This window comes from Toxorhynchites rutilus, chromosome 2, assembly GCF_029784135.1.
Source record: "Toxorhynchites rutilus septentrionalis strain SRP chromosome 2, ASM2978413v1, whole genome shotgun sequence".
In the NCBI taxonomy this organism is placed as follows: Eukaryota; Metazoa; Arthropoda; class Insecta; order Diptera; family Culicidae; genus Toxorhynchites; species Toxorhynchites rutilus.
This window is the reverse complement of record NC_073745.1, coordinates 187,892,410-187,906,562: the sequence shown is the minus strand read 5'-3', so window position 1 is coordinate 187,906,562 and position 14,153 is coordinate 187,892,410. Positions and strand designations below refer to the sequence as shown.

The following is a 14,153-nucleotide window of genomic DNA, read 5'->3' as shown; positions in this document are numbered from 1 at the left end:
GCCCAAATGCAAATAACCGGGAAGCTAAACAACACGAGATGTCAGCGTTGCCTAGTTTTGTAAAATGTCTAACGATAATTTTCCAGCGAAACCAACATATGCTGTTCATGTATACATAAAAATACATATACATATAAAACATTTAGTTGCCATGGTTCCACAAAATACTGCATATTTCTCAACAAATTATTTTATCTGTTGTTCTTGTACATAATGTTTTGGCGGACTACATCCATAAAATGTTAGATGAGTGTGTATTGGAATATTATTCATGTTCTTGTTTTTTTGGCAACACTATACAATTTGTTGAAAACGCCGTTTTGTTTACTTATCCTTGTCCGAGGTCATCACAATCAACAAATCAGCAGTTAAATTGACAGCGAACTCGATCTCTCTGTTATCGTATCCTGCCTTAGGTCAAAACAAACTATTCTCGCCTGGGAAATTGCAGATAATAGTGTTGTTTAGTGTGAAATTGAGAGAGTGAGAGGGTGTTATATTAAAGAAATAAATTTCTCGTCACTTTGCAACGAAGCACAAATCATTCAACGAAACGTTTCCTCCTGGGTCATCCTTAAGAAGTGAGAAGTTGATTTTCCTAAAGAGGTCATTGCAACAACAGCAAAATATTATGTCCGTGGCATTATCACAAGACTCCGCGATAACAACAGCATCATATGAGATTTGTTATACTCTTGGCAGACATATAAAACCATTTACCGATGCAGAAATTGTAAAAGAATGCTTTGTTAGTGCGGCCAATGTACTTTTTGATAAATTCAGCAACAAAAAACAAATACTATCTAATATAAAAAAACTGCAGCTCTCTGATTCAACATGTATGAGGCGTATTGAAAACATTTCAAAATGTATTAGCGATAATGTGATAAATAATCTGAAAAACTGCAAGTTTTTTTTAGCTTGGCATTCGATTCCAGCACAGGCATTTCAGCAACATCCCAATGCTCAGTATTCGTTAGATATTGTACAGAAAACAACTTAATCTTTGAAGATTTTTTGAAATTCCTTCCAATGAAAGGTCAAACCCGAGGCAAAGATTACCTTGATATAATTTGCAATTTTTTAGAACACAATGAAATTGAAATACAAAAAATCGTTTGTGTGTGCACGGTTGGCTGTCCTTCAATGAACGGGTCTGAAAATGGATTTATTACGTTGTTTAAAAAAAGGTATAATTTCACCAATTTAATTACATTCCATTGCATTATACATTAGGAAAATTTGATGGCTCGCGCTGCAAATACAGAATTAGAAACTGTGATGAAGACTGTTATAAATATTGTTAATTATATACGAGCAAAAGAATTGAACCACAGGAAATTTAAAAGCCTTTTGGAACAGCTGGAAAGTGATTATAATGACGTTACATTACATACTTCAGTAATGACGTTACATTACATACTAATTATTCTTCAGTAGAGGCAAAGTTTTGGATAGGTTTTTTTCTTTACGCCATGAAAAAATATTGTTTTTAGAGCAAAATGATAAAGTTTATCCTGAATTGCAGGATAGCGGATGGTGGTGTCTTTTAGCCTTTCTATCTGATATTACAGGAAAATTAAATATTCTCAATCGGAGTTTGCAGGGTGAAAATAGCATAGTTTCACAAATGGCGAATAAATTATTTGCTTTTGAGGAAGAGCTAAGTATTTATCATGAAGACATAAAGAACTAACGGCTAAAAAAATTTTCCATCTATGATAAAGGCTACTGAGAACGATATCGACATCTCCAAAGAAAACTGCTCATCAATATGTAATTATATAACTGCACTGATGGACGAATTTAAAAAAAGGTTCCAAGATCTAAGAAAAATAAAAAAATGTTTGTTACTTGCAGAAAATCCCTGGCATTTAGAAACAACCACAATCTCCGAGCTGGCTACAGTTGCAGATTGTAATTACTCAGAGTTGTTCGACGAGTTTATAGATTCTAAAAACGACATCAATCTAGAAGCTCTGTTTAAAGAAAAAAGAGAGAAAAGCGAATATATAGAATTTTGGAGCACGGTTCCCCAAAAGTATCAAAGTGTCCAAAAAAGTGCTATAATTTTACTAACATTCTTTGGTTCTACTTACTTGTGTGAATCGTCTTTTTCTAAAATGAAATACACAAAGAATGTTTACAGAAACAAACTTACAGACTCCCATCTGGATGATGTAATAAGGTTGGCTTGCGGCAAAAAACCAGATCTTGATAAAGTGTTGGAAAATTGTTCACAGTATCAAAAATCTCATTAAACTTTTAGATAACGTCCTGCAGAGGCAATTATTGGAGCGGCACATTAGATAAAAATAGTACATTAATGAAAGATCAAACAGTATTAAAACATTAAAATGTATAGAAAAAAAGGACTACTAGAAGAACTTATATTGTTTTACTTGCTGGAAACAAAAGCGCAAGCATTGCTGTATTATACATACTGATAGATGAGCTTGTTGAAAATAAGGTCCTAAACGTTAATCTGTACTTATGCATTAATATAAGTAATTTAAAGATTATTAGGTAGTAAATTTGAATATGTAAAATCTTAACAATTAATAAACTATAATGTGTATATTTATATGTTTTTAAATTATTATTCCCGGTGAATACAAGGGATTGGCACTAAACAAGGCAAATAAAAGGACCTAATTCAAACTTTTTTTTATTAGAGTGAATAGTTCATTAAAATTTATTTATTTTTTTATTAGCACAACAGATTAAATTAAACAACTGCTTATGGCCACGGACGCTACTACGTGTATGAAACGTTGAGAAATGACAACAATAATTCAATTTGTAACAATCGTGAAAACATAAGAAATCGTTACCAATTTTTTTTACGGCCCGGGACATCATGACTAACACGTGTTTGTGGCCCTCAAGGGAAAAAGGTTGAGTACCGCTGATCTAGAGGGATATTGAGGGATATCCAAGTAGTTGTAGTAGTTGAAATTTATATCCCCAACAATATGCTTCAAAGAAAGCGCAGAATAGTAACAGAAAATCGAACTGAATCAGCTATGTGATGGTAACGACAGCGTCAGCAATCGATGCTTAACAAATTTTCATCGTAGAACACAACTCTCACCGCTAAAAAATGCCTTCTTCACATTCGTCTTGAAATGCTTCTAATCCGGAGCATAGCTCGAATTCATGAAAATTGAATGATCGATCGGAGGAAGTACACCAATAAGACATTAACGATTTATCAGTCTTACAGACAGTGGCAGCGAGGCTTTCCAAATGGCCTTTCAAAAGTGTTCAATATAGTTTTAATAAGTTGAAATTTTGTTTCGATGGCGCTGAAAAGATCCGATGGTTTGGCGTGGTTTTGTAGAAGTAACTGAAGATAGTTGATTTATGGTTTACTCTTGTTCTCGCGAGAACAATATACGAAATTTGTGTTCTCTTTATCATGCATGTAGCGCACTCAGTTTGTATCGCGAAAATTATTCTTATGCTACACGGAGTGCCGCCCAAGACGATTATATATTTGTTCCTTCAATCAACAATTCGTACGTGATTCTATGTTATTTAATCATACACAAACAATCCTAACGATATGGAAACTGATGCGGTACGTGCTATTTAATGTTTCTCTTCTACTTTGCGTCTGTCCGGATGAAGGAAGTGATTGTCATATCACTTCGTTCAATCGAAAAAGGGATATTATTGCTCAAAACACACTCTTGCTTTCGACATCATAATCTTATACCTTAGAAAAGATGTAAAAATGATGTGATGCAAAAATACAGAAGCACTGTCCACCAGACGGCAAGAAAATCTACGCTCCACCGTCTCCACCGAACAAAACCTCGTGTTTCTAGCTAAGGCTTACCTCATCAAGAAATTTAAATATTTATTTAGTAGAGAGTTAGCAACTTACCCACTGTTCTCCCTGCAAGGTTCCCTGGTCCACCAGTGGCTCATCCTGCACGGCTTCGCTGAAATCATTAGACGAATTGTCCGCCAGTGTCGTATCATTGGACGGTTTGGTTCCACTCTTCGATGAAATCGAAATGGGACTGGTCGGAGTGGTCCCTGGCAGCGAGCCGTCGCCACCGCCATCTTTGTTATTGTTGTCGCTATCGTGTGAACCACTGCCACCGCCCGTAGGGGTATCCATTGGGCGACGATTGGATGGCGGAATGAGTGGGTGGTTATCCAAGGAGCGATGTGATTCGTCGAACTTTAGCGGAGAATTGTCCACAAGTACTTCGTCATTCAGGCGCTTCAGTTCAAATTTCTCCTTATCGGTACCGACCGATCCGAACACCTTTTCCATTTCATCATCCAGCTGTACCTTGTCTGGATCGTCATCCTGAGTCTATCGGTTGGGAAGAGAAGAAAGTGGAATGAAAATTATCAACAGGCTCAAAGGTATAGTTTTTTTTATGTATTTTATACATATTTATATATTTATACATAAGAATACGTGAATGGTAAGTGGAACATGAGTTGATTTTTTTTATTATATGTGTCACAATTCGATTTCGTTTTATTTTTCGATTTTGGCTTAAAAATGGTTTCGATACTCGTACATTATGGTTTGTATAATTGAGGAGCTTCTGTTTTACAAATTTATTCTACAAAAAATGTGCGCAAAATTCGAAGCACAAATGTGTGTACTCTTTTTTGTCAATACTGTATACACGCAAGAAGATTTTCTGTATAGTCAACCACTTTGAAAAACGAATTTGAGAAATGGAAATTACAAAGTAGTTTTTTCGATTGAAAAAAAAAAATCATTGAAATGAAGCCAAATGAAGCGCTCGTCTGGTTTGAGAGTTTGTTCGATTGATAGTAAACCATTTTTCGGTGAAAGATACGATCATTTCTTAGTTAAGAAATGCTTTCTTTTTTACGTGTTTATGAATAAATGTATGTTATCTGGAATGGAACCAAAAACCTGATGGTTTCATACAGTTTAGTGAGATACTAAAATTCCTTCATTTCATTCAAAATGATATACGAGATCAAATAAAACTTTGCTGTTTTCGTTCATTCAACATTCTTTCTGATGGATATCTCAACGTATGTTTACTCGCCGCCTTTACGCCCATTTATCTGCCAAATTCAAATCCCCTACTAGAGAATTGATAAGCGCACATATCGCGAGCCGCTCGATAGCACAAGAGCCTCGATAGCAAACATTGGATTGATATAAAAATATCCCAATCCCCATGGTAGTAGCCCCACGATTCCACCATCTCGTTGGAAGTACAATATTTGCTTTCAATTACATGCTGTTTATTGTAGAAAACTGTTTGCCAACTAATGTCGTTGTTTAATAAGAACTTTGCTCGCCGAAACAAAGACAGACGACGCAGTTGATGGTTCGAGCTTCGGGTAAAATATTTAAAAGAGGAACCTGTTTGATCAATATCCATAAACAAACAGAACCATAATAAAGTTCTGCATTTGCATCAACATTTTGCTCGATCGGTTGACCTTGGCATTGTCCATTTCAAGCCATCAGAAGTGGAAGTTGAACCGTAAATTGTTTACAATTCAAACGTTTGTTCTAGGAATATTACCTGTAGCTCAAAAAACAGTTGTTCCATTTCATGGATCAAGTTAGGGAAAAAAAATCGAAAGGAATCGGAATTTGAATATCATCACAGCACGATAGTGATTATAGCGTAGTTAGCTGGTACAGTATATGAATTGCATTTTCCCTTCATTTTGTTTTCCGTATTAATATGTGATTAAAATCGAATGCATTTTATTTCTATGTAGACTAATATGGTTCTTGCAAAATAATAGGATACTAATCCTAGTATGTAAAGTTCGAATGAAGTTCAGAAAATACGATTATTGTTACTGTTTGAATTTGATAGAAGCATCGCTTTTTTGAGGAGGCGTTTTGGCGTAGAGGCAACATCCGTACCTCTCACGTTAAAGTCACGAGTTCAATACTCATTTCCGGCATTCTTCCAAAAGTAGAAATAATGTGACGAATCAGCCATTCTGGTCTCACAACGTCAACACGGTCTACCGTTCCAATTTCACAGCATGGGGCAATAAGAGAGATGAAGGTTGAAAGTTTACAGTATCTCAGGAATCATGACCCCAGTATCTCGGCAGGTAGGACCCTGGCCACAAGATACTGGAGGAGAGCGTGGTGTAGTCCAGGCGCGCCCAGAATGGCGAAATGCCGTTCGAGCCGAAGAGAGTCCCAGAAATCAGGAGCTCAGCATTCAAGGATCTTGTCGAAATCATTCTTGGCGACGGAGCGAATGTAAGAGCCTTATCCTCCGAGTCATCGATAGAATGCAGGGACCTCCACCTGTTTACCACCGAGGTGGACCTGCGTCAGAAGTTTGGGGAGGAAAAAATTGTGGGCAAAGTTCCGATGAATATCCGATTAAGAAAGGCGTATCGCGGAACGCAGACCGCAACATCTCTTTACGGACGCAGCGAACTAGTTGCTGAAGTTAGAGCGGATATCCTATTCAGGAGGTAGTCTCGAGGTCTCGCGAGGGTTTCGTGATCACAAATATCAACGGAATTTTCGTCTGCAGTTGCTATGCAACTCCCAGATGGAAGATGGACCAGTTCCACTACATGCTGGATGTCCTCACCGACGAGCTCGCCGAACAAAGACCAGTCGTTATATGAAGGAATTTCAATGCTTGGGCAGTAGAGCGGGGAAGAAGATGCACCAATGCGAGAGGGACTAGTTTACAAGAAGCTCTGGCCAAGTTGGATGTGGTCCATTGGTATGCATTAACTAGCGTCATTTATTAACACTTTGGCGTCCGGTGACACCACAGTGGTTACGTGCGCATAGTATCTCAGTGGTCGGCGACAGCACTTTAGTATCGTTTGCATTTTGTTGGGGTTTTGTTTAGGTAACAATAACTTACACACGCTATCAAGTTTTATGTTTTTAAAAGTAGGGCAGATGGGGAAAAACGGACATATTAAGAAGAATTTTAATTATATCTTTTATTGAACTCATGTTTTTCCAAACTTAAATGCCGTTTCTTGTATTTCAATACTCTGTTTTTCGAATTAATCCGCCGAATATTTTACAATGTTTTTACTAAAATTAAAACTGACCGAAAAGTAGAACATTTTTTCGATGATTAACCGCATGGACATATAGTGGGGGGAATATGGACAGGTTTGTAATATTCACGTATGTATGTATCTTCGTAAATTCATGAAAGTAGGGGAACAGGGTTGAGAGCTTTACTAAAGCTTAGATTACTAAAACTTAACGATTTCTAATTTCCCGATAATGTCAAGAACGGGCGGCGACAAGCGAAGTAATCCGAGTTAGCGCTGCCGGCGCTAAGCGCAAATTTTTTTACGAACCGTGCGGACGTCAAAGGGTTAATACTTAGTTGAGATTTCGTAAGCCAAATAACACACCTTGAATGTATTCCGAGAGGCAAGCTCTTGAATACGCGTGACCACAGTGCAAGTCAAAGGAAGTTTCTCTGACGAAAAATCCCCCCGGCCAGAACGGGAATCGAACCCGAACACCCGGCATAATAATGTGAGACGTTAACAACTCGGCCACGGATGCACACGAAGAATACAACCACAGTGACCATCAAGCCATCCGTTATACCATTGACCAGCGGAACTCCGTGGCAATATGGATAAATGGGACAAGCCCGCGCAGATGGAAGACAAGAACCTTTGCCAAGTACCTTTTCATCGAAGAACTACATGTGGAAAGCGGCGTCCTGAACATGAACGCGTATGAACTGACGGAAATGCTACAAAAAGCATTTGATATAACAATGCCCAGAAAAAGGGAACCCAGGTATAAACGAATTCCAGCCTATTGGTGGGAGTGAGGAACTTGGCGTGGCTGTGATGCTGAATAGTACGTACCGGTTCATGGCGCTGCGAGTCGCGAGTGCGTACAGAATCATATCTTCAGAAACAGTCTGCGTCTTAGCCAGGCTGGTCCCCATCGACATCATCTTGGCGGAAGACAGCGAGTGCTATAGGAAGAGGGGAACCATAAAAATCCGGAAGCTAATGAGAGCGGAGTCGATGGCTAGGTGGCAGTAAGTGTGGACTGCGGTTCAGTTTTTGTCTGGTCATGGCTGCTTCAGGCAATATCTGCACCGGTTTGGACACGCAAGATCACCCCTTTGTCTGGAGTGTGGAGATGTGGAGGAAACACCGGAACACGTCGTATTCGTATGTCCTAGATTAATCGCAAGACGCGAGGGGCTGCCTGCCCTTCATGCTGGGAACATCGTGGATGTAATGTGTCGCGGCGAGGGCACCTATAACGCAGTGCACAGTGCAATCGTACACATCATGTCCGAGCTACAGCAGAAGTTGAAGGACGACCAGCGTGTTGATAACACCTGACTATGAAAAATTAACAACTGCGAGGGTTGTTACAACGGATAGTACCCCTCGAGAGTACGCGTTATGTTGGAGGGCACTACCTAACCGCTGGGGAGAGAAATCCAGCGAGGGTTACTATGACGGGGTGCGCGTTACGTTGGAGGAATTCGAGTAAGTGTATCGAGATTTGAATCACAAATTTCATAGATTTCATTCCAAAGTGAAAATTCGGTATGCGGGTAATTTGGCCCAATGTAAACATAGTGTTGATAATACACTATGTTAAGTATTGCATGCTCATGCAGCTACGCTTGCGACTTTTGTAAAGGCTTTTGATTCGTTTTACTTTTGTAACATATGTAAACATAGTGTTGATAATACACTATGTTAAGTATTGCATGCTCATGCAGCTACGCTTGCGACTTTTGTAAAAGCTTTTGATTCGTTTTACTTTTTTAGTTAGAAATAAATCGAGATGAAATTTGTTCACTTTTTCTTGAAAAAAACGTTTTCTTGTTCCTCTTTGTTTTGCAAAATTGCATGCTTTTCGTCAAAGTTAAGTTAATTTACGTAAGATAGTGTACTTCACTTTTGTATGAAAATACATGTTTCAGTGATTTCAGGACGATTCTTTTAATTTGAAAAAAAAATGGGGTGCCAAATTATACCCAGGCATCTCGGGTACTCGAATTTGAGTTGTTTCACTTCTATGCTCAAAGCTCCGAGCCAAATCAAGATTTTTGAAATCGGTTTGCGGGGAAATGCCCGCAATAGATCCCTTCATATGCTGACGTAATATGAAGAAATTCCGAGCATTGGCCAAGAGCTATGTCCAAAAAAAACAAAATGGGATACCGAATTTGATGATCGGATGACGATATGAATACTACCATCAGGGCTCGGCAAAGCGCCTTCGTATTCAATTGCAAATAATTACTGGCTTCTTCGACTTCTACGACTCGACTATCTCATTTCATTCTTCTCCGTCAAATGGCCTTCATTGAATATTGAAGTGACTCCCCTAAAAATCAATTCGTTTCTCTCTCTCTCTCTCTCATGTATCACGTATGCATGTATCGATGTTTGAGGTTCAACGTGGTTTAAAATATATTACAGGTGAGCTAGATTTGTTTGTATCGTACACGAAAATTATTCACACATATAAAATAGCGTGCAGTGTTGTGTTCAGAAACACTGACAAATTTGTGAATTTTTTTTATATAATATGCTTTTATCCACAAAATTGAACTTGAAGACAAAGTGAAGTAAAATTTTGTTTAGAATTCCTCCCAAACTGCACGCTATTTACTAATACTAACGCCAGGACCTATATAGCATACCTGGTAACTGTCTAAGTTCGTTGGTTTGATTTCACGGTGGGTAAACAATGAAGCCATCCATTAGTGGTCGTTTCACTTTATATGCACGTTAAATAAGATTGTGTACGCGGATAACGAGATTCGTGTCACGGGGAGTAGTAGTGTGGATTGAAGTCAGGTTGAATGAAGAGGTAGATTTGTATTCATAAGTCACCTTAATTAGAATAACCATTTGCTAGAATAGTTAATCAGTCATCCTCGCTCTATTTCATGGTATGGTACGTTCGAAATTCTTCGGATCGTTTGTCTTTTACTCGGAACCGATAAACCGGCAACATCTAAACACGGCTTTATGCCGGCTACAAAAAAGATGGCGGCTTATAAGTCCTCTGGTTTCGAATGACATATACATTAGGGTGCCAGCGAAAATGGTCATTTCAAATTTCAAAAACCGACCATGTACATTTTGTTTATTGATCCAAAAAATGATCTTTGCAAGGTTCCAGCTTAATCGGACATGATTTAGGAGTGCATCAGCGCACTCAACGTTTTAATTTTTGGTTCCTCGAAAATCTTCCAAATCGAAAATCAATTTTTTTTTCGATTCCAAATGACTTAAAAATGAATTAAACGTCGAGATCTGGTCTCGAAAAAAAAAACAGGAAGTGGGTTATATCTGTGGTATAACCGCAACGTTGACGTAGGACTATCGTTGATTTAGTGATCATTTGTATGAAGTTGAATCTTAATCCATTCTGAATGAATGAATAAATGAATATTTGGGGGACTTTGGGGGAAAACGAGGACTGGCAGATTATTTTTCAGCAACGATGACATCTTTCCGGAATCTTCTTGATGCTGGATGGCAACCAAACGAAGAGTTCCGCGCGTTTATGTGTGTGTGTGGCGGCTGCTCCGATGTCTCAAGCGGAACCGATTTTCGATGCTGATACTCTCTTTGTCGCCTTCTCTTCTCTTTCTGATGGATCGGCTTTTCCGCGCTCCCTCACAGTTCCAAACAAACTGAATGCGTTTCAGGTCAGGTCAGGCTAGGTAATGAATCCCTCGATCCCTCGCCGTCCAGGTCGTCCAGCTCGTTCAGCTCGTTCAGTCACGATGTTGTCTTGTCGATGTCCTGTCGATGTCGATGTCGAAAAATGAATGCGTTTCACCACCAGAATATCGCTTAAGTATGCTTTTTGTCCGAAATTGAATCGAGAGAAGGTGTAGTTTACAAGGGCAATTTGGAAGGCAAACTAGAGGGGAATAAACTCTCTGAGTTTAAAACTTTCAGCGACTGAGCAGTAATCGATTGAAAATTGTATGATTTTTGCGATGCAAAACATTTTCCGTTGCGCGCGCATCCAATATTGGATACGAAAATATCCTACTGATGGGGAAGAATAATCTTCAGAAACTTTCTTGCTAGTTGCACTCGATTGAAAAATCACGAAACCAAATGTATTTGTTCGCAGTATTATATGGATAGAAAACATTAAAGTAACTCTGTCGCTTGAATGTAATTTTCATTTCCAACGGAAACTGGCAGATTATTTATCAGCAACGATCACATTTTTCCAGATTCTTCTCGATACTCGAAGCCCAACAGTGGTTAATGCTAACTCGATAACCACCTGTTAATTGCACTTGACTTAAAAATCACAAAACCAAATATATTTGGTCGCAGTATTATATGGACATTTAAATAAACTCTTTCGCTTGAATGTATTTTTCAATTCCAAGGGAAACTGGCAGATTATTTCTCAGCAACGATGACATCTTTCCAGAATCTTCTCGATGCTGGATGGCACCTAAACGAAAATAGTTCCGCGCGTGTATGCGTGTGTGTGGCTGTTGCTCCGATGTCTCAAGCGGAACCGTTTGTGGCATCACTCTCCTCCTGACGGATTCCCTTCTGGCCTAAGGTGCACAAACAGGCTCTTGGTGACACCATTCATCAGCGCTTTCATGACGAACGAAGTTAGCTTCACCACAACAGCGACAACATGCTCCAATCGCTGTTCAATCAATGTTGATTTCCGAGCGGCGCTCGCTTATTGGTGATTTCAATAGCCTGTTTTGAAAGCAATTTTAAGGCTATTAAAACAAGTTTTTGGATGAAAAAATAACAAGTATATAACGCGTAGACATTCTATCTTTCTAATGAAGTGTTTATCATACCATTTCGTTCAGTTGCTTAGGAGCTATTAACGATCAAAATCTCGGTCTCCGCCGTAACGCTTTCGTTTTCGAAACTTTTACATCAGTATAGAAATGAAACAAAAAAATTTTTTTTACATCAGTATAGAAATGAAAAACGTAGTCCTACGTCAAAATTTTTGGCCGAAAATCAACATTTTGGGACTTAGTGACCAAAAAAATCAAAACTTTGAGTGCTTTGAGGCACCCCTAAATTATGTCCGATTGAGCTGAAATTTTGCACAGGCCATTTTTTGGGCCAATAAACAAATTGTACATGGTCGGTTTTTGAAATTCGATGATGATTTTTTTCCATACATCCATTGCCATTCCTAATTACATTACCTGTTCGAATTTGGGGCTATTTTAGAAACGTGGCAAAATAAAACACAGTCTGCTTGTATTTCCTGGCATATAATTCCATGATTTTCTGAGTTTGTGTAAAAACTCTCTGAATTCTCAATTTAATTTTGGCTTTGTGCTTAAATTTTATATTGCTATAAAACGAGTCGTTCAAAATCTAATGGTTAGTGTTTGATGGTTACATTTGACACGAAGAGCTAGTCTTAAACTCTACGATTGGGAGAAGTATACTGCAATGCCTTCATACATTTGAGATAGGATTTTTCTAATTCTATATAAAATGATTTTTCAAGAAAGCATCCCTACACCTGAATAAATTCAAGAAAAATTGTAAATTGGCTTCTGGATATATTTCCCTCTCAAAACAATAATATAAAATTCAATTCATATTAATTCAAGAAAATAAATCAATCATAATAACTCAGCTCTCCGTCTAACGGGCAATTCCTAAGCCACACTGAAATGAATCATCTGCTTCCATCTGAAACGCTGGACTTCATGTTGGTTGGGAAATATGTCAATGCATTCCCCGATCCAGCTCTGCGATTTCCTGGCCAGTAGCCAACGACGCCTTGGTTCTATGTGATTGTGAAGCGGTGTGATTTGTGTTCATCCTTGATTTTTCTCAGAGTGCTGCTTGGCTTAAATCATTCATTCGTCGACAATACAACTTGTGAAGCAATTGCATTATCATAGCACTGATACTCTCCTGTTGTTTCATTATTTCATCATCCCGATGCCAACTCCGCATGGTCATCATTAAATTATCATTGCCGAATGTGTGGATGTTTCCTCGTGATGCTATAATGAAGCCATCGTCTACAGGGGAGCGCAAAAAGCGTGTCACGAAAGATTACGGATACTGATTCGTCGACCGTTGTTTGGTGCCCTTCAAGGTTGCTAGTGACAATCAGTGTTTTTCGTATGTTTGTGCTAATCCTAAATCGAGCATTCCATCCGAATCACCTGCAATTCAACCGACGACGTTAGTTATCGTCTTTGAATTACTCAAACTTTCACATTGATACACATTCAAAAATTGTTCAGTATGTTCTTTATGCGATTGCATCGATTGTTGCCCACCATGGATACATAATCATGAGTTGTACTACTTTTCCAAATTTAAAATGGAAATATAAACTTGATATTAACTATAATTTCTACTAGACACAGTCACATTAAAAACGAGAAATCACACTTCAAAATATATTCGATAGAACACAAAAAAACTAAAATGTGCTTGTTTGCAACACTGTCTTATTACCATATTGAACTTCAAACGGTCGTGTAAGACAATGCACTTTTAAATCACTTGACTTTTGTTTCTAGTGAACAATTTATCTACTAGGAATACTGTAAGTCTATTTGAAACAGCATCAAGTGCGAGTTTATCCCCATCTTCCGTTTTTCATTAATTTGTCATCATTCATAAACTGGGGATGGCATTTTTTTAGAATGAAATATCTTGGTTAGGATGACAACACCTTCAATTAGTTGGATATCGCCCGCCGTTCCAAATGATCATCCCTCAGGCAAACGGTCGGCAGTGATAGTTATTTAAAAATAAATCACAGAAAGTACACAAATCACAAAACCGTTGGCAATGACTTTGACTTGGGTAAATTCATAGGTGCGCACACAGTGTCTGACAGTGAATGGGGACGTAATTTCGTGAATGTGTGCCAATATTTTGGACAAAAAAAAGAACGACAAAAATAATATCGAATGAAATGAAATCGGTTACATTTTTCTGTAAGAGATTAATTTCGATCTCAATCTAACCAATCATGTTGTGTATTTTTCACTCTGCCGCAAACAAATAGATATACATTCTAGGAAAAGTAATTTAATATTTGCACCCTACTGGTGGCCAACATATTGGAAACGATTTACATTTCTGTCACTCGAACTGCTAATGTATGCAAAACTATGCTTGACTCTGTT

General features: G+C 38.2%; 1 protein-coding gene across 9 annotated transcripts in view; it reads right to left on the bottom strand.

Annotated features, from left to right (window-relative positions):
* Positions 1–14,153, bottom strand: part of LOC129771119 (anion exchange protein 3) — a 147,989-nt gene that overhangs the window by 35,197 nt on the left and 98,639 nt on the right. For all 9 annotated transcript variants that reach the window (XM_055774465.1, XM_055774471.1, XM_055774467.1 and 6 more), the window contains one exon: positions 3,893–4,333. In XM_055774465.1, coding sequence (XP_055630440.1) covers positions 3,893–4,333 — 441 coding nt within the window. The remainder of the gene's footprint in view (positions 1–3,892; positions 4,334–14,153) is intronic.